At 30.7% G+C, this 27,527-nt stretch overlaps 1 protein-coding gene across 3 annotated transcripts in view; it reads left to right on the forward strand.

Moving 5' to 3' along the window:
• Sema2a (Semaphorin 2a) overlaps window positions 1–27,527 on the forward strand; it is a 384,224-nt gene that overhangs the window by 306,164 nt on the left and 50,533 nt on the right. For all 3 annotated transcript variants that reach the window (XM_089225342.1, XM_089225340.1, XM_089225341.1), the window contains one exon: window positions 14,021–14,072. In XM_089225342.1, coding sequence (XP_089081468.1) covers window positions 14,021–14,072 — 52 coding nt within the window. The remainder of the gene's footprint in view (window positions 1–14,020; window positions 14,073–27,527) is intronic.

Here is a 27,527-nt window from a genome sequence, read left to right on the forward strand (position 1 = left end):
CTAAAACTAATGTTATCGGCTATAATATTGGCCGATGCAGGTTTCCAATTCTCGGAGGATTTTTTCGCAGTACTTACCTGTTAATATTTAGGTACTTATACGTGGGGCGGCGGAGCCGCTCGCTTGTGTATTATTTTTCACCCCAATTGATCGGAAAGTCATGAAATTATAGCATCCACGTGTCTATGATTCGCTGTCCGGGTACACTTCGTCTGATGCATGAACGGCATCGAGAATCATCGACGTCGTCCATCAGTGGTCGTCCTAGTCGATATAGAGACGCGTGGCTGTCGATTTAGTCGTCGATCTTGGGACATGGCCGACGTACTCGCAAAAGGCGTTACCGTGTAAGTCACCGCGATCCACCGTCAGATTTATGTCCTTTATTCGGTTTGATGTAGTTTATATTATTATTACATCGGCACGGAACGAGGCGTGGTCGCCGGAGAACACGAGCAAGGCGGTCACCCATCCCGCCCGTCCGACAGCTGCAAATTAACCGCCGCGCTTGCCTTTTAACCTGATTGCGTTTAATCGGTGGCGGTGTAAAATATACATATATACAAATAGTGGTACTATAATAATATATAGGTGTCGGACGCAAGACTAGAGCTGTGCTCCGTATATATATATATATATCGTTTATATACCTCCTCTGAACCGGATATACGCAACCCAATCCCTCCTTCGACCACCCCTCCCTTCCGCGGCATCGAGTACTTGTAAGCACACCGCTGGGGTCGTATAACTTCCACTACAAGAACTCCGCCGCGTAAGTATATAATAATATTTCCAGTAGAATAATTCAAATTCAGCAAATTCCCGAAATCTGAAATATCGGTCGGTTCACGCCGTGCAGTACATCATAAATTCGGACGGTATTAACTATAGACTCTCACTCTCCCTCTCTCTCTTCCACGCCGTTTCTCACACTATTAAATATTATTATATAATATATCGCTCACACTTTTCCCGCGTCCATGTATGCGTGTGACTTTAAGTTTTCCGAAACAACTAATTACCTATTACCTATACCTATACGCACCGAAACGTTTTGCACGAAAATTTCGACTAATGTTCCAACTTTATTATATATTAGTCATAAAACGTTCGTTTCGAAGTTTATTCGGTACTTAAAGTGTATGATTTACGATACGCAAATCGTTTAAACATATATAATATAATATAGTGTTTGTTGATTTCTCTACACGTCTACCGGTCCCGAAGAATTAGAGTCTGAACACAAAACGTTTGTATAATTATTAGACAAACGTTTCGTGTTCAGGGCTGCTATCATATAATATGACTATATTACGTCGTTATTATAATGCACACCTACACGTATTAATAATTTCACGAATTGAATAATTTATTAACGCGGCGGCGGTTTCTGCGTTATGTCTTATTCATATCCTCATAATAATAGGGCACGTCTAAAACCTGACATACCGTGTTCAGTACCTGTTGAAAGATCGCATTTGAAAGTAGTAAAAATGCGTTTTTGGCATCTCGCCGTAAGCCCCCGAGGGATGTCATACTTTTTTTGTTTTGTTTTATGCTTGCACCGTCACGAAACCCGTTAAATATTAATACCGTTTTCGCTCGAATGCACTTCGTTTCCATATGCATTTCAAAACCAACGCAATCAACCGAAAAAACTGAAAACCATGGTGATATCTCATATTACTATTAAAAATAAAATCGCCCCGTTACCACGACGTTTATTTATTATTCAAAAGCGATGTGCGCATAGGCCCATGTTTTCTCCGTTTCCACGGCAAGTCGTATACTTTGGGACATAAAAATGCGTCGCAGACGACGATAACACTATATATACGATCCGGTTCAGATCAACGTTTACCTTACATTATATACGTATATGCGTGATCTGCATCGTGCTACACCGCCAACCACCGCGTACATTATATTGCTTTGAATAATTCACAAAACATATTTCGCGTGTTTTTAATTTAATCGCAACATTTCCGTATCGGATTCGATGCGAAAAGAGGGATTTTCAGTTCCCCAGAGCATTAGAACCCCTCTCGTCTGCACACTGCTCGGCAATGCGCTTAGCCCGTGCATCATCGTCCTTGGATCTCCGGAATGGCGGTGTTAGGTAGTCCTGGTGGCGGCGAGGGGGAGGGCGAACTCTACTCCCCCGCGTGTGACGGCTTAGGACCGAGACAAATCTCATTATATAGCTTTTTGCCGAAAACTCGCTGCAGGTATTACTTGAAAATAATATTGTGGCGGTGACGGTGGGGCCAAAAGTGATTCTGCCATTACCCGCTGACAATGGAATTATAGTGGTGTAGCAGTGGCTGCCTAGGCGCTAATTCAATATAACTCTATACAAACGCACGTGTATACCGTCTCTCTCTTTCTCTCTCTCTCTCTCTCTCTCTCTCTGTTTAAATTTAAAAATGTACTTATTATGTACACAAAGTGTACAGGTAATGTGTATTCACGTCTGATAAAAAGTTGGATGTTAACGCGTCCTGGCAGCTCATCATTGGTGACTGATGGGTATTGTTCGATTGACTGTTGATCGTTAATGGCTCGATAAACTGCGCGTTCTTCAACTTAGGTATGTGTCGGCAAATTTCAGAGCGTTTTAACGTCAGCGTTGTATTTTTCAATCATATTATTTATCGTGAAATACTAGTATAATATTGTCAATAAGATGTATGGATTATTTAAAAAAAATTCTGAATATTTGACTGCAATTGAGTGTTTCTGCTGTATTTTACAGTCCAACTATTGTCAAAGGTCTCCTTTTAATTATTTTTCCAATCACAAATCAAGTCCATATTTTACAGTACTATACAATCATACATTTTAATGAGACGTATATTATAAAGTTCTATATATATATATATATATATTTTTTTTTTTTGAAATATTTATATTTACTAAATTAAGGCACTGGTTGATTTTTTACCTGTTTAAAGTGGTTACAGTTTCAATTCATAGAACTATAATAATTTGAATACATTTGTCCGGTGTTTACGAATATTTTAATTTTAATTAATCTTTTAAACTCCAGTGTAAACTACCTTTTTCATTCTCGGGATAACTCTCAAAATTACGTGTCCGAACATTCATTATTACCTCCATCTCCACGGACCTTTACAAACGCCGTCTTCTTCGCCTTCGCTTATTGTCTACGGCAAATTGAATGTGTCGCAAATGAAATTTATCTGAGCTCGTATTCATAAACAAAACGACCCTCTCACCAGTAGCGACTAATGTATGTCGAGAGATAAACTAGCAACGAAAGAAGGGGGAGAAAACACGTTCGGTCCTTAGAAATTTCAAAAGTTCAAATTAAATTATAAAGTGTATCTTCGTTAGACTTATTAACCAGACTTGTACCCTGGCACGAATGTTTTTTCGTTAAAATCTCATAATTCAATTAGAAATTAAATGTTTTCATGACATTTCCTGTGCGTTTTCAGCAAATATATATATTTTTAGTATGCACAAATTTAATTTGACATAATTTTAATCCTAACTTTTTTTGATTAAATTTAAAATTAATTTTCATCGTACAAAATGTTAGTTAATTTTATTATGATAAAAATAGTAAGGTTATAAAGCTTTGATTTTGTTTTCAATATAACTACCTATATTTAAGTTTACTTTTATAATAATGTAGGTAGGTATACTTATCTAATAAATGTCCAATGAATTCAAGTATGCAAACGTAACATTATAATTTTATATTATATAATTGCAATATATTTGTTATTTTATATTTTCTGAACTGTTGACAATCCTTAGAAAAAGAATATGATATAATTAATTTTGATTTGTATAAACAGTACCTATATACTTTTGGTTAAACAAATTAGCAATTAATAAACTTTAGCAGTTTTCCAAGTTCTTTTTCTATTTCAAACTGTCATAAAATGTTTTATGTATCCTTTAAAATTAGGTTTAAATGTATTAATAAATCGTGGAAAGGTCCAATAAGAATTTTTAATTTCTAAAGCAACTACAGCTCATTTTCGCGATCCAATTCGTTTGACTTAATGATTAACTTTTGTCGGAATTCAATATTTTGTGTATTCGTTTAAACTTTTATTTTATATGCATAGAGTTCTAAAATATCATGGAATTTAATTTTATGAAAAACAATGAAAAATAATTTTAATTTAAATTTAGAATAGAAATGTTATTGGAATATTTTTTACATACCTGTACATTATGCAAATTACATACAATTCATATAATTATATAAACATACTTAAAAAAGTTTCAAAACACATGAATTACCTATATCAATTTTTTAATTCATGTTTATTTAATATTTTATAATTACTAATTAGATATAGTTATAACCAGAGCCCCTATTATAATAATTTATAACTTTAAACCTTATATAGTATTTTAGATTCAGAGCGGGGCTAGGAATGTATTGGTTTTACAATGATGTTTATTTCTTTTTCTTTTTCTTTTTATTCTAACACTTTTTCTCCCTCTAAACTTGCTCAAAAGTATCAAGTGTAGCATCTTTTCTGAAAGGTAATGGTTCTTGAGCTGGTACTTTAAAGAGAGGTAATTTTTCTATTTTCGATACGGTACTCGAAATAAGCGGTTAAAGGAGAAAAACGTATGATTTCACGATTTTATAATATTAAATAATTACGGACGACGTTTTCTACCAGAAATATTGCTTCAAATGAAAAATGACAAGAGATCTTTTTTCTTGTATTTTGGATTTTGATCTTAACGGTTCTAAGTTAGGCAAATTCTAGCCATTTTTGAGATATTTATAGACATTTTAATTTTGGGGGTTTTTTGTTGTAATTCGGTTAAAAACATTCGTAAAAACTTGAAATTTGGGTTGTTTACTTATATTATCTTTACCTAGGCATGGTAAAATTTGAGCGACATTTGAGCTTTTTTTTAATTTTATATATTTTTTTAATTTTTATGATATTACCTATTTATATAAATCGTTCTTAAAGATGTTTTTATAACGCTTTGTTTATCCCCATATAGAAAAGATTCCCTCGTCCGCTCAGAATCGTTGCTTATCGAATGCAATAATTGCATTCAAATCGAATATAATAAAATTACACTATCCTGTCCGAGGACTGAAGGGACGATGGACAAACATCCACCACCGAAATGCTGACCTACTTTTTATTTAAATTCAAATAAAATAAAAATTTTAGATTTATTAAATCCTTAGGACCAGTTGTTCCGTCTACGGTTAAACTTAATCAGCTGATAACAAATATTTAACTGGGCAAATTCGGTCGATTAAACTCCGGTTAACTTTAATGGAAAATGGTACGACTGGCCCTTATTAGTATAATAGTATTAATATAATTTATAACCATCAAAGAAAAACATAATCATAAACCGATAATCACTAATCAGCTATAAAATAAGTGTGGCCATCTAATGATGATTTTGTCAAACATAACGAAAACAAAAAATTAAAATATTATATTTTTCAATATTTCAAGAAGGCTGAAAGTTTCAAGTATGAAATACTTCATACTCATAAGTCATAACCCTATATTTTATGAAATCCAATTAATTTTTCCATAATTTAATGATAATGAACATATTATATTATATTACTGGGTAAAATACAGAAAAATATTTTCAAATATTAAAATTTTTTATCTTTTTAGTTTTTATTTATATTGTTATCTTATTTTAAATTGATAACTCTTTGAATAACAACACACATATTCCTTTCAGAATATTTTTTTGAGAATTTTCAATGATAAATTAGAATTTCATTTTGAAAGCTATTGGAGTACCTAGTATAGAAGTAGTATTAGTAGTAGTAGACAAATATTTTAAAGACCGGCAGAATGTTTCACTTCTTTAAATTTTGAAATCGTAGGTACTTATAATAATTAATCAACTTCTCGTTCAAAATTCAATTTTTTTGTAAGTACTTATTACAATTCATAGAAATATATTTTGTTACAGAATATTAAATAAAAAATTGCTACTCAAAAAATAATAAACTTCAAGCACTATAAAGATAAAAATAGCAAAAAATAAAAGATTTTTTTCAAAATGGTTGTATATAACAAATGATGATTTTAAAATTCAAATTATGTAAAAAAAAGTATTTTAAACAAATTAATACTTTTTGAGAAAAAGAGTGTTTACTATTAAAAAAAAATCATCATGTATATTTTTATTATATTATTATTATTATTATTATGAGAAAAATTGTATCATAAAATTTGGGGGCTTTAGAAAAACACATTAAAAATAAGTATGTAAACATTTTTATCCATACAAGCTTATATCATAAATAACGATAGCACAGTGACACTAAATAGTGACTCATAAATTATTATGACTCCGTTTATGGTAAACACGACTACAATAGCAAAAATTATGTTAAAAGGAATCGGGTCGAGAGAAACGAATCGGTGTTTTATTATTTTATATTCTATAATATTTTATCGAAACTATATTGTAAAACAGCCATGACTACTGTGCACGCTAATAGATAAATTAAAATCTATACCGGAAACACTGTGTTCTGCACAATAATATCACTTACGGTTTACGAGCTTTTTCGAATTTTCGTGTGTATTTATACAATAACAATATAATGTATAACACACTTAAATTTTAAAATGCGATTCTAAATTGAAAAAAAAAACGTTAACAACGTGGAGGCGGAGTGCAATAATAATAATACTATCGAAAATCGTTTGGTTTTTTTTCTCGTCGCGTTGTACATTACGCGTATAATACAATTACAAAGATAATAATATTAATGCTGTAGCCTCACGAGTTGTCGTTGGGTAGAACAAAATATTGCGTCTGTACACTGTTATAATAATATATAATATAATGTTATACACCGTAGGTAGTTAGGCATTCGACGTTTCGAAAATATGAAAAATAAATCAAGTCATAATTCAAGGGTGGGGTTATCGGAGAGAGAGAATCACAACTCGTTTCGCACGGCTGAAATATCGCACGCCCGTGATGTAAATTAAATTTACTTACTGCGCGAAAAATGAATGTTTGACGGTTATAGGTACGCAGCTTTTGCGGGAACTGATGTAATTATTGCCCTCTCATCCAATCAAAATAATACACGTCCACCGCCAGTGCGTTCCGAGCTAAACATATTTTGCATAAAATCCATTATATCACGCGAAATGCTTCTGCAAATGTAAGCAGTTTACCATATCTCTAGCGTATGTCTGTCACAATCGAACTGTGTCCTCGTTTTTGTTGTTATTATTTTTATTTTTCGCCACCCCGCAGGTTGATTACCGAATAGTTTGATTTCAACGAGACGAAGTTTTTATTCAGCTCACAATTTCGCCCCCCTCTCCGTCTTCGAGAGTCATTAACTGTTTTGAATAGCTATTTAATTAAGCTATCTTTTTTTTTTTAATAAATCAATATTGTTATTATTTTGATTATCTGGCACACTTTCGTGGCTTTTAAAGTTCCTTGTAATATAATATTTACAAACAAAAAGTCCACTGCGCGTATTTAAACAGCTATAGGTGCTTACTTTTAAAATATTTCAATAAAATGTGTGCGCGTGATAATGCGAGCCAATGAAAAGTATTCAAAGATTGATATCTATCTATAAAAAAATGGATTTCTGTCTGTCTGTTTGTCCTTTATGCATTCCTAAACGGATGAAGCAATTACGATGAAATTTAGTACTGAGATATATGTATTAGATTTTTTTTTAGATGGACCGAAATTCGCTAAGATTTTAAGTGTTAGGCCCAATCCCGAGAGGTGCTCAAACAGACATTTTAAGATTTACGATGGAAATTTTTGTTTATAGATAGTTTCTATTAGTTTCAATGATAATAATAATAATTAGTGCGAAGGAATTTATTATCCCTGAGTTTATTTTTTTAAATTTTTTTTTATAATTTTTTTCCATGCCACATGCGTCTGGTATTAAAAGTTTTTATTGATATTTTATGTTTTTGTTTTTTTTTTTATATATATAATAAAGTCACTTCTATGCTGTTATGTCTCCCAATTGATAGTTCGAATAAAAAAATAGAAATTTGTTATTAGGTACCAATTTTGAAAACTGTTTCACTTTTACACAACTAAATATGGGAAAAAATATTATGATTTGAAATATTATTATAGTAAGTTTTAGTCCTGTATTTTATGTGACTGTGTAAAAAATCTTTATTGAAGATTAAGGTAGTCAAATTAAACACACATTTTGAATCATATAGAGTTGATATTTTTAACTGCAGTGCACGGGGATCAGCTAGTTAATTTATAAAATACATAAATATCAACTGAAAAGGATATGTTTTTCTATTGATTTTGGAAAAATAAGAAAATTTAAAAAATGACAAATTGACAGCGCACAAGTGTTTTTTCGTAAGCTTTCTTTTTATACTCTACCGAGAAAACGTTCGATGATATATATTTTTTTACCTTCTCTCAGCCGACCACTATAAAAGTTTATACTGTAATAGCCCAGTTTTGTGAGTTTAAATGAGATAGTTTTGCATGTTTTAAGCACATTGTCCAATATACACACAACACGTTCACGGAAAAAAAAATAATAAAACATAAAAACTTAAAAACTTAAAAACTACGCACTTTGACTTCATAAAGATAATACATGTGCAATATATTGAATTTTTGTTTATATTGTTAATATTAAGTATTACATTTAATATTTATGTACATATTTTTATCTTTTCGAGATTTTCGATCGCAGTATACTGCAATATAATATCTAAAATGATGTTTTTGTATAATATGAACCTATTAAAAGTGAACAACGTATTTTTTTTCCTCCTTATATTAAAATATTATGCCCAATACAAATAATTTTTTTTTGTTTGTGCAAAATAAACCATCCATTTAATGGTTTGAAAAAAATAATGAACGTTTATGAACTATACGAATCGTGTATAAATATCATTGAAATATATATATTTATATATATAAAATATATATATATATATATATATATATATATATATATAGATATAGATAAATTTAATTTATCGACTAGTATAAATGCAAAATACAGGGTGTCCCACAGAGATCTGACATTCTGACAAATGAAATAACTTTTGTTCTAATCAATATTTAAAAAAAAATGTATTTAAATATAATTCATACACACTTGCGCTACATTTTTAGAATACATTTTTATTTTTTAATACTGAAAATAAAAAACTTAAAAATTGATAAAAAATGTTTTCGAAATATTCAATACAGCCAATTTGTAAATCTGATTTTTAGAAAAATTTATATGGTAAAAACACTTATTTAAGTCAAATGGCTGATTTTTTACAAGTTTTTTAAATATCAATATTTTCGTTAAGTAAATTACGATCTAGTTTATGTTAAAAACCTTGTAATTTCAAATAATAATAAAGTTTTTTTAAAATATTTTATAAGAACATTTTTAAATAAGTGCATGTTAAAATCTAATTATTTTTTTATTGTATTTATTTTAATAATATGTGATGTATAAACTATAAATTACTATAATTTACCTAACGAAAATATTGATATTTAAAAACTTGTAAAAAATCAGCCTTTTGACTTAAATAAGTGTTTTTACCATATACATTTTTCTAAAAATCAGATTTACAAATTGGCTATATTGAATATTTCGAAAACATTTTTTTATCAATTTTTAAGTTTTTTATTTTCAGTATAAAAAAAAAAAAATGTATTCTAAAAATGTAGCGCAAGTGTCAATGGATTATATTTAAAAGAAATTTTTAAAAAATATTGATTAGAACAAAAGTTATTTCATTTGTCAGAATGTCAGATCTCTTTTGGACATCCTGTATTATATTATTATTTAGAAAAACTATCTCTATTTATTTTTATTTGCAATCAATGTTATTAGTTTTAATGAAGTATTAGCAACAATTTTATTTTAATACCTATAGGTATACTTATATAGTTATATATATTTCAATATAAAGTTTTATTAAATTTTTCGTATAAATATATACATTTATTGTTGACTTTTGTGGATTTTATTAATACGTACATTAAATTGTATAAACTGTATACATTTTGTATGAAACGAGCTATTTTATTGGTAACACAAAATGTACATAATATACCAAGAAAAAAATAACATACTGTATTTTTTAGAGGTCTATATTTTTATCGAATGACGAAATCGATATCAAATTATGGATGTCCGATTTCGGGGTATTATAAACTTCATTAAACCGATGTGCATTAAAAGAGTTTTCTTAATAAACGGATATATTTCCGAGGGCATTAACTATCATTAAGAACGAACGACTACCGCGCGATATCGTTGTTGTCGACGTCGTCGTCATCACCCTCGTCATTGCAGTTAATTAATGAGAATTAAAGCGAATCTATATGTTAAGTTTCGATAGACTCTTCTTCGCACTCGCACTAGCCTCGCCGACGATAGAGTTCCACAGCGCGGTGCATGGTAAAAACCAAACAAACAGTGGGGGGGAAGAGAAAAAACCAGACCGTAACCGCGGTATCCCCGCTGCAAGTTCCGCGGCTCATCATTGCGATCTCGTATGTTTGTTTTGCGAACTAAATAACGAGCCACACACACAAACAAACGCACATTCGTATACATTACATTAATATATATATAGTAAATGGCATAGAGTTTGCCAGTCGAACCGTGAAATTAAACAGTCGCCCTCCCCCCGCTTCTCCTCTTGTTTCTTCCACTGCAGCTATAATACACACTCACACACAGAATATATATATATATATATATATACATACTTGAATTCTCTCTTTCTCTCTATCTGCTCCGTCTGCCACCCCGTTTTGTCGTACCTCAACGATTGGCGCGTTCCGGTTCGATCTCTCACCGCCGCAGAAGAATAGCGGCGCAGCGCTCACTATATAATAATATTATATACGCCGCCGCCGCTGCTGCTGCAGGACAGGGGTGGGCTTGTTGTAGGGGTCTGCAGCTGATTTATACGCCGTTTCGTTATGACATTCTAAAGGCTGTTTTTAAAAAGCCGTTCTTCCACCCACATCACTACCCGCTCTTGCACTGCCCGCCCGCCACCGAATTATTGGGACGAAAAATTCGCCGTCAATTTGTACCGCGCCCGTCGTCGTCCAGCACCCAGCGAGGTGGTGGAGCACCCACTGGACGCTCGAGATGAAATTAACGCACGGTTGGGTAGACGAAAAAATTTATAATTAAATAAAAAGTCAACGCCCGCACCGTGGTATGAAAGTAATGGTAATCTGGCTGGATATTGATCTCTAGCTGCTGCTGCGGCAATGTGTATACCGTGGCCGAGACGACCCCGTTAACCCCCGTGGGGCGTAAAAGAAATCGTTCGTGAAATAAAATAACCCTCGATCGAGAATATTACACGAGTATTTGTTTTTTAATTTAAACTCGGTAAAATTTTCGTCACGGCTGAACGCGCGCGAATTAAATCAAAATAACCTGAGCCGTATTGTGCAGTTGTGACGAGACGTACAATTACCTATTCATTATTACGTTTGAAAATTAATATATTATTGTATATTGTCATATTTTTTTTCTCCAATTATTACACACTTGAAAGAGTAAGGGCTGCAGATTATTTCAGTATTATAGGGTGTTGAACACTCATCTCGCTCGGTTCGCATCGGCACCACCTATAATCTATTGTCGTTTCAAATTTAAATCCAATTATCAAAAATTTAATAAACGATTTTATCGTTGTTGGCTATTTCTTAGATATTTAAATTGTAGTTGTAAAATAAATAAAATATACATAGGTAACTATATACTTATAAAGAAAATTAACATTATTTTATGCAAACTTTATAAAATTCAGAGTTATTTTCTATTAATGTCATATTATTATTACATATGTCATGTAATATTAGTTATATAAAGATTGTTGCAACAATTTTTTGTTTGGGTAATTTTTAAAAAAATTTTCTTAATTTGATTAATTTAATAGTATTATATATTTTTTAAATATATGGATATATTTTCCGGGGAGAACCACTTAATATTCATACAACAAGTATTTTGTTTATAGTAAAAAAAAATGTTAAAAACTGATAAGATCCACGTTTATTTAAAATGATTTTGTCAGTAGGTAATATATAATGACTAACCAGACCAAATCCGTCAGATGTCTCATGAAGCATTCTGAAATAATATCGTAAATAATATTATAATATTTAATATAGGTAGGTAGCTCATACAATAACCTGCAGTGGGCAACAATAATATTGCAAGTTGTCTGGGTGACGCCGTGTCGGATTGTAAAATCGTCTTGATAGCTTGCCGTGGGGCTTTTATTCGGGAAACTGAAAAACTATCAAATACACTCGTTCACGTCACTATATAGCCAATAGGTGTGGTATAACATGAAGATAAATAATACGAGCGAAAAACCTTCAAGTTGCCAACTAATAGAGTGGGAGATGTTATTTTGTGTAAGTCGAATGAACACCGTTGTCGAACATTTGTTTTCAAATCACTGTCCGTTTAAAAATCATTTTATTTTTTTATAACAAACACGTTCGACAACAGTCGTGATCGACCTATGCAGTGGATCGGGCACAACAATAATATTATCGACCGCTATTTTTGGACTCCGTAAACATCTATGATCATTATATCTTGTACCGCACTTGGACCACCGCGAACATCCCTTCGTCTAGAGGTTTTGTGTATTTAATCCTAATGTATTCGGGAACACGATAATCGTGTGCACAGCGTCTGCGGTTTACGGTTCTTAGCGCGTGTGGTATATTTGTCCGAAACACAAGTTTTATAATACCGATCGTATTTTCCGAGACGAGAAACTACCCAAAGGCACCGAAATTATAGTAAATCAACTCATGCGGAGGTTTAGTTGAATTTTGTAAAGAGAAGATTAACATTTTTTTTTTTTTTTTTTTACACTTCAATAGACAAACACACTCGCGAGCACAACCACTCTCAACCAGCAGTGTTTTAATTAGTTTTGCACTCATTTTATCATTCATATTAACTAGCTTATGTGCACAGTGCACCAAACGAATTAATGCATAGAACTACGTAACATAAAATATAACAGTTATCTATCCAATGATAGTCAAAGTTATATATATTTTAATATCGGAAACAAATTGAGAATATGGTTAACCTTTTATCGAATACTTAAAATATATATTTTTTTTTCCTGAATAAAACGATTCAAGTTCCGGTACATAAATAAAAATATTATACAGAATTTCATGCAATTCTAACCATGTATACATATTGTATACAAATATATTTATTGTACTATACACATCAAGTTATTGCAAATTTCGACTAGACGTGACAAAAACCTTCATGCGAAATGAGCACATTGCGAATATATTATTATTTTTGTTATCATCATCACCGTGGATCGTTTTCATCGTTGCGTTGACACCCTACACAATAATACAATCACAATAATATAATAAACATCATACAATACTGACGCGAATGTCATTTTCCACGTACCTATACGTATTTCGACTAAACTTAACTGTTTGATACGCCAAACGTCCGTCTCTTTTCGGCATTATCATATTATTATTATTATCGTCATCTTGCTCGTGACGTGTATACGTATAATGCATTATATGCCAAACAAACATTCCGAATATACGCCGTAATTAGCTCGGCGGCACATGTTCAATTGCATTTTCTCTGGGATTGGCGTGTACATATTATATTATTATGTATATTATGTGTATACATAAATTCTGATCCTAAATTAATTCTAAAGTTAAATCATTTCTCCGTCACCCCCTCGCCCATACCCGGTCAATACTCCAAAGTCCGCGCGCACACACATATACGGGAGTCGGTGGTAGACCAATGCGCGTTCTGCCTCCTGACAGTTCACTGCGGGGCTGAAAACTTTTCGATCGTCTAAATAGTGACAGGCCCTTGTCTATTACAGCACTAATCACCTTAGTGCTCTCCCGTCCTCCTTGAACGTTCATCCGTTCGTACTTCGTTAATTAATTAATAATATATAACGTTGGTTCATTTGGTTTTCAGGGATCACGTGTACCGGCTGAACTTGAGCAACATCAGCCACTCCAGCTGCAAGGTACGTAAAAACAGTTAATTATTATTCCTTAGTGTTTATAAATAATAACCCAACTATATAATATATACAACGCGAACTATTATCACTAAATTAGAATAATTAGAAACATACGCACCTATAATGCTGAGATGAGACGGTACACATTGTAACCAACCTTACACGACACGATCACGTCGAATTATTGCAAAAAGTACTTATCTAAAATATATCATACTTATAACGGTTTAGAACAACACATTATACATACATTTATTATAAAAACTTTAGGCTCATTTTAATATAATTGAATTCGTATTTTAATATTTATTAAAATGGTTTTAGATCAATAACTTTTAACAAATACCTTTAGACACATCTTATTTATATGGACACCTCATTATATCAATTATCCCGTGTTATTATCTGAATACAATGATAGCAATGGAAAAATAAAAAATAAAAACTCCAACATTAGAATAATGTCTTTAGCTCTTAAGCGCCTTACTGCACTTGTCCAACATACAAAAGCGATTGCAATAAAATTATTCTGAGTGTTTTTCATTAAAACTATTTAGAAATATTAAATTGATGATTAAAATAGTTACTTAAAGTGAACTACATAGATCAATGTATTGAAAATTATCTAATAACATTAATAAATTAAATTTTCGAATCTTTGCTAAATTAATACAACGGACATAATTATCTTAGGTAATAATATCATAATATCCGAAATATCAAGCGCCTCAATACTTTCAAGATCTTGAAAACCTTCGTAAGTTATGTGTATACTTTTACCGAATATTGAGTACCTACCTACACTAATTTATATTATTAATTTCTCCAAAACAATATAATGTTAATACCGTTTTATAGGTCCAAGTTGATTAAAACTTAAAAAGGAAGTGTATAGGGTTATATCATAACTAGTTCATAATACATAACCGAAAGCATTAGTTTTAATATACAAAATAAGCTCATAATTAAATAGAAAGCCATAAATATACTGGTAGGTATGTATTGAATATAGATATACCTTTATGTACTTTGGTAATTATATGAAGTTCGTTACGTCTACTTTTGGTACTACATACTTTCAAACATTCTTGTATGTATAATGTATTTTAGCCACAAATCTTTTTATAAATATTTTATGGTTTTGGGTTTTTTTTCAAAATTGACAAATATGAAATAAGCAGCGCTCGAGGGCTCCCATTATTTGGATCACATTCCACACTATTTACCTATTATTATATAGGTATGATGTATATTGTTTTTTTACCAAGAAATGTTATATATATTTTAAAAGTATACGAACATTGTTTATATTATGATTCCTTATAAAATGTAAAATAAACAGCTATTATTATGAATGGTATATCATGAACCCAATATTATTTTCTGAAACGAATATCGGAATAAAGAAACTATACAACTGAATACGGTCTGTCATAATATATATATTATATGATATGTTTTATACGTACCTATATAGAACTATAATAGTTGGTACTCGTAAAAATTTAATTGTATTGTAGCCAACGAATGAACGCTGTAGAAAAAACGAATGCCATTTTCTTGTCAAATTATTTCAATTAAACTTCCTTTTTTTTATTAATTTGTTATACGGTTCAAATTTTTGAAATATATTTTTATAATTAAAAAAAGTATAGGTACCTGCAGTAGTCTTAATATCCGTTTTTGTTTTAATATCCTCGTTGGTTTTCGTTGGGAATTGTTTTAAGGAAATTATTTATTTACCTGAGGGGATATTTAAAGAGTTATTAATGCTAATAACTTTTCAGTTAAAAAAAATGCCTGACAAGGAGACGGTGAATAACAAGTAATAGGGAGCCTCCGTGGCGTGGAGGAGAAAGAGGAGGTGGTGTTACCGGCGTTTCGAACTAATTTCAAGTTGAAAGAACATCCCGAAATTAACGGCGCTCTCATTTACACGGTGAAGCAACTGTGGCAAATTAAAATCTTCAAAATTTTCGCTTCGGTCGTACATCAACGGTACAACCTAATTGCATTCCCAAGGCCCGGTGAGCCTTTGACCGCATATAATTGCTAGGCATAAATCACAAGTTCTGTTTAACCTCGTTTGGAGAATATGGTGGAGGCGAGAAGTGAGAGATGAAAATTTCAGTATTTACGTGCATGTACGGCGAAAGGGTCAAAGGTCATAAATTTCAAAAGCTGTTCTGGTCTCATTTATCGTTATTAATATTACATTATACGTATTACAAAAAAAATGTACATATATACATAATATAATGTAAATGGTAAAATAAAAAAATGAAAATATGATAAAGAGAAAACCCGACTTTTCACTCACCTGAGGCCATTTATTTTGAACTTTTATTGAATTAAATTCGTACTGTACACTAAAGGTGAAAAAAAAAAACAATGTTACTGTACCATACTCGTATATTTTCTAAACAAGTTTAAATCCCCCGAGGTCGTCACATCGCACCGAACCACCATAAATCGTAATTAAAATAATAACTTATGGCTAGTAACGGCGGCAATGTAGGTACGTAATGATCCCAATACTATACCGATGCTTTGATGGGTACACATGGCAATATTTTATGTGGTCAACCCTTTTAGAATTACGGACGCTATAATGTTGGTCGGTTCAGGAATGTTAGGTACCGAAAATCCATAAAACGGCCAATACGTCTTTAAACATTTAAACCTATGTGGCTTCCATCCGCCTCGCCACCGTAATGATATAATGTAACGACCTCGCTATATATACTGTGTCCATCATTCCCGTTCCTATAATATATATATTATATATATGTATGTATATAATATATATACACACGAACGCTGAACATCAATGACATTATAGTCGAGCTCTTCTCCGTAATTCGTCCGATAGGAAATGGTTTGCGAAAAATGGAAACTTTTTTACCACCCTCCACCCACGTTTAGTGTATAATATAATGGTATAATATTATATATTATATAATGTTCATGGCGATTTGCTCGGATTGGAGTAAAATTATTACGATTAAAAAAATAATATTATATGATAGGTAGGTGGGTAATATCGACATAATAATAACCGTTGCTGTTCGTCGATGTTATTTAATTTGTACTTAAAATTGTATGATAATTTATTTATATAGAAATTTAAAAAAAAAAAAATTTAGCTACGAAACTTTCCCCGAACCGTTCTCGTTAACGTACAATAATCGAACCCATCCCTCACAATACAGAGCATGGTACACACTGTATATAAGTGGAATTTAATCGGGAGGGCGAATTTTTAAAATTCATATTATATTGGCATTTGAATAAAGTAGAAATTATTGTTATTATTATTAAACACTGTACCATTAGTCCAAGTTCTTTGTGTAAACATTTTATCGTGTTCTCATTGTGTATTAACAATACCTATTTTTGTCCAGAAAATCTTACCATATTAACATGTAGTATTCAAATGTAAATTATAATTTTTCCTATTGATGAAACAAATAGTAAACTTTGGAATACAAATAAAAAAAAAATCTACAGGCTTAATTATAGGTTTTTATGATATTATGCTATTTTCGAACAATATACCGGTATAATACATAATTGTATCATAATAATCGTAAATGGAGGGTGCGAAATAATATTGTATTACACTAGACCATAATAATGGGGTTGGAACTATTACGGTTATTCGTTGTCGTTTTTTTTTTCATTTTGATTTTTCTGCTGATTAGTGACTTAAAAAATATTCTAAATAATAAATATGATATTAAAATATTTCAATTCAACATATTGTACAAAAGTTTTATCTAAAACTTATTGAAACCGCGGGTTACGGGTCATATAACGTAATTTAAAGTTGAATCCTATAATCATTTTACGTTTGGAATGTTTTAAATAGAAGGAAATTCGTCATTGAGGTATAAGTACTTTCCGTGCAAGAATTTGTTCTAAGGAACTATGTCATATCTCTCAGTTGTGTATTTGCCAAAAACACGGTCGACGATTTGCTGATTTTCCCTAACGAAGTTTTGTCGAATGGTACAAATGAGAGTTAAGCGTTGGTGAGAGTGAGGTAGGGAGCCCCAAGCGAAAGAAACTTGTTCGTCGCGTGCATACGTTTTACGTGCGTGAATACTTGAAACGGTCTAAGGAAGTTTACCGCATTACACTTTGCGAAATATGACAAACTACATTTGAACATGTTCTTGTACCTTCATTAATTGCATTTAAAATCAAAAATTGTAAACTTTTGCTACCTACCATCTAGTGAACTCAATTTTTGTTACTTTTTAGAGATATATATTTAGTCACACTAATAATTCATACTATATTTCGAAAGTAAACCATATTATAGCTATAGCACATAAGTAAATCGTTTTCGGGAAGTTATTATTGAATGAAACTTTTTAACAATAAAAAGTAAAAATGTCGCATAATATTATGCAGTTACCGAATCTTATACCTTAAACTTACTTATTTTATGACGAAAATAATTCTATGTTAGATAAGTCACATCTCTAATTCCATGTGTACAGAATCGTTTTTATTTAAATGAATACAGGTACCTATTGAATTTTCATTTATTTACAAATATAAGTATAAAAATAAAAAATAAACAATTTACTCATGCATATTCTGTACATATATTTTACTGTAACATAAGCTATAAAGTCATGATAATATATAATCATGTGTGGAAAAAACTATTACCATTCTAATGACTGAAAACAATCATTTAAACAAATGTATCTATATAATAACCGTCATACATGCAAAAGGTAGATACTAGATACATCATAATATTATACGCGTTTCATGAAAAAGAACAAACGAGCAAAAGTTTTGAAAACGAATTCAGCTTTATGGGGCTCAAATAAAATTCATAATAACTATGATTTCATTAGATCCATTCTTACTATATGTTTTTGTCTGCAAATTAAAATTTTTCCAAACACACAGTGCGCAAGGTAACGTGTGAAAATCAAATTTGACCAATTTAATGACGACTCCCGACCGTGAGCCAAATTGTCTAAGCCGAGGGAAAACCCACCCAACTGTTATAAACCTTTTTGTATGTATTTTTTATGCATAGAGTGTCTATAAAGGGTTCATTAGTAACGCGGAACAATTTCTTTTAATGAGACACTCGTTACAAGTTTTCTGGTAGACAGTGATATTGTTTCGCCGTCGACCAGTAGGACAAAAAAAAAAAAAAAGAGAAAAATATCGTATAATACAATTTTTTTCGTATCGAATTAGACCAATGGATAATATTCTTTGCAATACGATAGAAATCAGTAGACTTGGAGTTCTACATAACTTACCCATTAATGATGAGAGAGAAACTGTTCGAGTCGCATTCATACTTTTGCCTCCTTAAAAACAATTGATAGACATAATTTAAAATGCATATAATATACACATTTGACTTCGTTAGTCGCGAGAACATTAATTTAAATCTCTAGTGTTATATAGGAATTATATTTTTCACTACCCTCTTATGTTATTATTATTATTATTATTATTGCGAATAAGGGTGTCTCGCCATCCGCCCCCGTCGTTGGAGGCTATGCCTTGGCTCATTCGATCTTTCGTCAAAGACCAAATGAACCGTTATGCCGAGAAATAAGCTGTGGCCGAGTAAATGGAAATCTACGGCGTATAAGAGTAAATGAAGAGAAAAAAGAAAAGAAAACGAGACTTGTTGCAAATTAGTTTTTACCAGAAGAGAAATTTCAAAAACAGTAATGAGAAGGTTGATATACTTTTCTATCATCCCTTTCAGATTTATCAGCTTGAATACGGTATTAACGTATAGATTTAATACAAGTAGACAAGGAAAGAAACACTAAGCATTTTTTCATTTTGTTCTTAAGGTTATATTACTTATAATTATTATATTTTCACCGAAGTATTAACAAATCTAATTAATATTCGTGTTCTATATTTTATAACGAGAAGAAAGGTTTTGTCTCTATGTTTTTATGTTTTTTTTTTTAATTAATAATGTTCGTGTCTGGTCCCATTGGTCAAAGTAAAAAAAAAAACGTAATATTTCTTAAAAATGTATAAAATATAAATAACTATGAAGCTGAATAATGTGATGTGATGGTTAGATTGTAATCATGAAGATACTGCCATTTTAAATTTAGAACAATTAGTTTTCAAATCTCTAAATAATATCAATGGACTTAACTTATATGAGGTTTCACTCATTTTTCAAACGATAAATCATGTAATCTGTGTACAATAATATTAATCGTTTTTTTTTTTTTTTTTTACATTTATTAACGATTTTGTTCACATAGGTTGGTTTTTAGTTGTTACTAGTTATTCGAATGACCAATTTTGAAAAACAAAAAAATAATTAATAAATCGTACAATAATAATTATAATAATAAATAATAATGACATAACGTATAGCTGTGGATGTTACCGTTTTGTTGCCGTATTTAATCAAATTTAATGAAATCGATTTCATAGCTATATACAGTGATGACGATGTAGGAAAAAGGATAAAACAGATCTCTGATACTGGATATATTAATTTCGGAGTGTATTGGTCAATCCAATGCAATAACGTGACGTCTTTTTTGTCGTAAAAACTTAGGAACTAAACGTCGTAAAGTGAGTATATAATGATATGTCATATATGAGGATCATCATTGTCATTTTTCTTTTTGGCGGGAACCGGGGGTTATTTTTATTGGTCTGGATAGAGTCGAAAACGTCCACGAAACGGCGCCGACGGAAAAAGAGATTCGCATACTGATAAGCGAAATAACTTCTCCGCCGGCCCATCATTAAACTACCCGATATATTCGGCCGCCGTGATGGTATCGAAATCCTTTAAAGACCCCGCCATACCCTCCTCACACGCGCCAAATGCCACCGATCTCGGCAGCCCTTCAACCGACCCCTCCCCCCACCATGCGGACTCCGAGATGTTATTATATTAAATTAAGAGTTATTTGGACCTCGTCCTAAAACCGTTTATTTGTCTTTTAACGCTACTGAAGTACTGCAATTGCAGCATTTCTCTCCTCGTTTCTCCATCGCTCTCTAGGCGTCTGCTTGTCTATGTACATAATATTGTATAATATTATACAGAAATCGTAATATAATACCCGTGCGCACGTATAAGGGGTGGCTGTAACTCTGGGATAGAAATCAACCGTTTCTGTTCGATCTCATACTCTATTTCACCTTCACCGGCCAGGTCAATCTCTATGTTTTTATGTTTTTTTTAAAATAAATAATGTTCATGCATGGTCACATCGGTCAAAGAAAAAAAAATTATTTCTTAAAAATCTATAAAATATTGTACATATTTTTTATTTTTTACGATACCATTGATTCCTTCTGTGCATTGCATATTTTATATTTATATACCGTTATATAATATTATTTAGATTTAGTAGGTGTGTATATTATATTATTATTATTTCCCGTTGATCCACCGAACGCGACCGTCCCCTGCAAAACGCGGTGGGGTCTTTTTTCGCGAGCTGCAATTTCCACGACATATACGACAATTTATCAACGGCAACAGTCCTGACAGATATACGTGCCCCATTAGCTCCAGAATAACCTCATATTATTATACCGCACCGAACGTGTACCTATATGTGTATACCACAGCCTACACGTATAATGCTTCTCGCACGTTCTTGGATCTGTTCGGTTTTTCACGTGGCCCGAGATAATATAATTAATTATTTCCTTCGAGGCGGCTCGTTGTCGTCGTCGTCGTCGTCCCGCGGCGCCGAGAGAGATAATTTTTTTCCTTCCGCCGAATTAGATTTACACGTACTTACATATAATATCGGTATATATCTGTATGTGTGTGCACCGTATAATATAATAGTCATGTATACCGTGTTTGCTTGTTTCGTTTAGTGATTTTCTTCTGTACGCGGAAAACCGTTCAAGTAACCGTGAACGATCTATGAATAAAAAAAAAACCTTATACTCTCACCAATTACTATCGTTTCGTATTTTATTTTGATTTTTTCAATAATACAGCTTTATTAGGTAATTTATAACTATATAGGCACATTTGTATAATTCTCTAGTTTTTATACGACCATTTAAATTCATCATCGACTTCACAAGTCTCTTTATTGGCCACTCACCGTCACCGTGTCATATTTTATTATCGTCATGAAATTAATTTAACAAACTGAATGACGTGATGCACTGATCGGTGTATCACATTTGTTGAATTTTTACGCCTATTTTGGTACACCAAACGAAGCGTTTATATTTCAACAGTAAACTATCATTAAAATTAATCGTGTACAAAGAGTGTATGATTTGAAATAAACACAAATACCATTTAATAATTTGGTATATGATTTCAGTTTCATTTCATTTATATATAGATGGTTTAATTTGAATTTGTTATTTAATAAGAAAACAATAGCTCTTTCTATTTTTTTTTAAAATTAAAATCTTATTTTGAATTTCATCCAAAACACAACCCAATTGTAATAAATATAATTATAGTATTACAACAATAATGCACCTAATCTAATTCAAACTCTTTGTATTTGTTAAACGAATAATTTTTTTGTACGATAAATTCATAAAAATGAATACTCATTCATTATTTTTCAACGTTTTTGAGATTTTCGTTCAAAATATTGAACAATGAATTACATCAAATGACGTATGATGCATTATTTGCATTAAAATTTTAATGATCCATGCAGAATATAAAGCAATATCAAATTAAAAAATTAATACATATTAATGTACAGCATAATTTTTTTATATATTTTTATGGTAAAATTACTGTAAATGTTATTAATTTTCAAACATTCTAATCAGAGAGATATAAAAGATATTATATAATGATATATCGTATTATTATGTACCTATTTATGTATAAGTATTTATTCTATAACCCATTTATAAAAAATACGTTTTTAGTAATGTGGCTTTAAGAGGGAATTTAATTTAATGGTTTTGTTTAATGAAATGGGGAAAAGAAATAAATTAAAATGTCATTATAAAACTTTCTTTACAGTAGTGTAATTGAGCGTTGTGTATTTTTGAGATATTTTTTCAAATATTATTGTATAAATGTGTAATTATAAATAATACAAAAATAAGTTAACAGTACTCTACATATAAATATAAAATAAAGAATGTATAATCTTTTGGTGGATCAAACTGTTTTACACAATGCCAAATAAATGTCTAGACAGTGAATCTTTGATATTTATATTTTCATTTCATACGAAACTTTGAAGTTTAAGAAATCGTTTGGAAACATAATAATCGACACAAAATTGAAAAACGAGTGTTGAACATGAAAATTGAATGTTATTCTAGTGTGCATAGCCCCCCTTAAACAGTTTGTTCTAAAAGAAACGGTTTTGATTTTTATTTTTATTAACATCGAATTAGGTTTGTTCAGTCACGTTTGCGATAACGTTTCGTTACTATCGCGTCGTACCCCGCGTAATATTATATTGTTTACAGTTATGGCGCACATTATAATAACAATAATGTACACCTAAAATTAGCGTCGTAATAAAACGTTTAATTGTTATTTAGTTACGCATAAAATGTCATTCCGCCGATAAAACCGAGCTGCCGCACGTCGGTCATCTTCGACCCGCATCACCGCCCCAACACCACAGTATTCGACCACTTCGGAGGTCGATATGAATTGCACTATTTTTCAAACGATGTGCACAACTACTGTGCGCGACGGTCACAACTGTACATAAATATTATTTGCAAACCGTTATTAAAGCCGCAAAAATCATTAACCAAACCCCTTCAAACGTGTATTTAGTACTACTCCGAAACGACAATTGGACCGGGCAAATTGAAACATGCCCACTAATAGCTGGGGCAATATATATATTTGTAAACAGTGTGTATGTATAATGACGTATATAATATATATATTTTTTTTTTTTCCCCTGTATACCCGATTTGTTGTACCGCTCTATAACGGCCGCGGTCGTGGTGCGGTACAGTAAATAAAATTTTATTGCAGGGCAATCCACGATAAATATAAGGCCGAAGAGCTTTTATTGTAATTATTGTCGTCCCTGATCGGTGCAGTGTCGCCGTGCTCGCGGCCTTCCCTTTGGATATTTTACGACGGGATATTTGCACCAGAATGACACCCACCACCTCCAGCGAAAAAAAATCTCGTATAATCTATATATGTATATATAGTAATATATACTATTGGCGTATTACCGTCAGCCGTAAATTAAACGAATAGCTTATTAAACTGAAATATCCCCACTTCCTCCACCCCTTAAGTAGGTGCATCGTATATATATATATATATATATATATATATAATATACATTATATATTATACATGTTATATATTAGGGCGATGCACTGTGCAGGATTTAAGCCGACGTCTCGTCCGATCGCCACGAATATTATGGAAAAACATTCGGCAGCCCTCCGTGGCGTTGGAGGGGTGACGGTCTTGGTCGTCCCTCAACGTATATCCCGTCCCGAAGTGAAAATAACAATAATATCGAGTAATAACTAATAGTAATAATAAGTCTCGTCCGTTTTTACCCTCGGGCGGCACACGCGTAATGTATTACAATATTTTATCGTCGAATTTTTAAAATAAAATCACACATTTAATTGCGATAATCCCATTTAAAACGGAGTTTTTTATTTGATTTCGACGGATGTAAATATTCTGCTGCAGTTTCGCTTATAGTATAAATCTATAAATTATTATCCTCCTATATTTGTTTGTGTACGGCAATAATAGTTCTATACAGTGTCGACGTTCACTTTAAACCGAAAGTAAATAGTGTTTAATGTAAATTAATAATGTTTATGTATTAAATTAATTTTTGGAACAAGTATATTGCAAGTTGTTTAAAAATTGATTTTACTTTAATTCGCGTTTTACTATTTTTAAAATTATCGATGGGATTTCATAATAGTATAGACGTCACTCAATCGCTGTAATATTATTACGTTCTCCTTTTAAAACGTCAAAAATTAAAATATTGAAGCTTTAAAATGTATGTATCCAACTGCAAATCATGTAGTAATAATATATTGAATTATTGAAATAAAATTTTAAAAGTTATATAAAATATACACAAGATGACAAAAACACTACTTTCCCTGTCCACGAGTAGGTATTCTTTTGATTATATGTATATTTTTTTTTTTACAACCAATGTGTTGAAATTCAATTTTAGATTTCAATTTCGTCATAGTCGTCGGTCTCAAGTTCTATCCATGAGCCCATTTGTGTTCGAAGGAAATTGTATTATTTTTAAACTTCGCAAAGAATAACTTGTTACAAAAATATATTCACATTTTTTCCCCTTAAACAACTTATCTTACTTATTCTTTACTTTTTAAGAAGTTTCTTTTACATTATCAGATTTGTGTGTTAAAATATACAACAAAAATTAGATAATATTTAAGTTAATGCTCAATGAAAAAAACATTAAATCTTATGTAAATGTATTATATTTTATAGTTATTTTATAAATATTATGTTATTTTTAAATGGAGAACGAAAAAGATATTTTTTAATAGATTGAACAAATTTGCATTCATCTTTTTTTTTACATAATATTTTCTCAACATTAAACTTATACGATCAATAATAAGCCATTTTTCTTTGTCAGATTTATACAACGTTACTGTATATTTAGATAAAATCCAATCAAAAGTTAGGTCAGTTATGTATATAACATACCTAGTTTCTATATTGACCTTCTTAATGGATTATATATAAGTCTGAGACTAAGAAAGTATTATCACAGGATTACATCTAATCATTATGTATGTAGGTACCTAGTTGAATACATATAGTTCCCAAACTAAATGCATAATATTACATTTCTATCTCAGAAATGAGGCTGAACATATACAAAAAAAAAAAAAAAAAAAAAAACTATAAACATAAATTATAAATAATAACCATATTATTCTCAATTATAGCTTAGAATTTTTTTTAGTTACAATAAATACATAAAATTTATAATGTAGGTACCATCATACTATTATAGTGTTAGAAAAGAAATGATAAAATATTTATATAATATCTAAAAATCTATAATTCTGTAACTTGCTTATTTAGAAGTCTAGAAGCTATTATAATAGTGGTTCCTCATGTTCAATAAATATAAAAAATAAGAATTTTTTTAGTTATCGGTAAGATTAAAGTACAATAATCGAAATAATATCCATTAATCATTTTTAGTTTGCAACATGTAAGTAAATTACTATGTAAATATTTATTTTCACCCAACATTTTACGATATATTAACTGCGTAATATATTGCCGAACCAATAAATTGATACTGTGATGAATTGACGATGATGAATTATTAACGTGTATACCTACCTCGAACTTGTGCTATTACATTAAATTAAAAACTCCTTATATCTTGTATAAACTCTAGAAAAATATAGATATTATATAAATAGAAATTAGAATTGTTAAGTATTAAAAACGATTAAAAATAAATAAATTTTTTTTTAATAGTTTTTTGTCCGTTCCAAATAGAAAATGGTAATAAATTTAATGCAGATGAAACTTCGTACAAGTCGTATTCGAATTTAAAATGTTAATTTTTGAATTAGTTAATCTAATTAAATATTTATTTTTTATTTAAAATGGAGAAAACAATCTGTGTAAAAATGAAATACAACAATAATAGCATAAATTGCGATTTTTATCGTATAAAAATGTATCTTTATATTACGAGATAAAAAAAACTCCATAAATCAATCCATATTACATGTTGTTTTCATCCAATGATAGTCCATATTTTAATCTGGTCTGGGATTGTTAATACAGCTAGGCTTAAAGTTTGAATTTGTGCAATACATCACGTAAAAACTCGACTAGGTATTCCATGTATTAACTCAATTTTATACGATTAATCTGTTATGTAATGTTCAATGTTGTATTATTTAAACACGTCCCAACTTTGCGTTCGTAAAAACAATTATTTTTTCTCACTATATTTAGTTATAACTTTAAAATGAAAATTATTTTATTTTAATAATAATGATGATAATATTTTTAATACATTTATGTTATTTTTATATTTTAATGATGATTGTGTTATAATCTACTGTACAAGCAGTGATTTTTCAGAACAATTTTTTTTTAAATTTTTTTTATAAATATTTTAATCGCATAAAACATTAAATATTGTTATGGAAACTCATTTAAATTACTTATTTTTCCAGATTAAAAATACATAATCTAACTTATTATATTTAAAGTTGATTATACATCCATAGTGTAAAAATGTTATTTTTAATTAGATTTATTTTTAAATTTAATTTTATAGATATTACTTTTTAGAAGTCATAAATATATAATCTGATAATAGATCCGACAGTCGGGATTTAATTCTCGACTGTCGGTTTCCGACACTTGAGAAATTTAGTACCTAAACATTTCCTATATATATAATAGATATATACATCGTGGTCGCTAACCTCACA

This window comes from Diuraphis noxia, unplaced genomic scaffold, assembly GCF_037042655.1.
Source record: "Diuraphis noxia isolate RWA-SAM2 unplaced genomic scaffold, SU_Dnox_SAM2 contig0004, whole genome shotgun sequence".
Lineage (NCBI taxonomy): Eukaryota > Metazoa > Arthropoda > Insecta > Hemiptera > Aphididae > Diuraphis > Diuraphis noxia.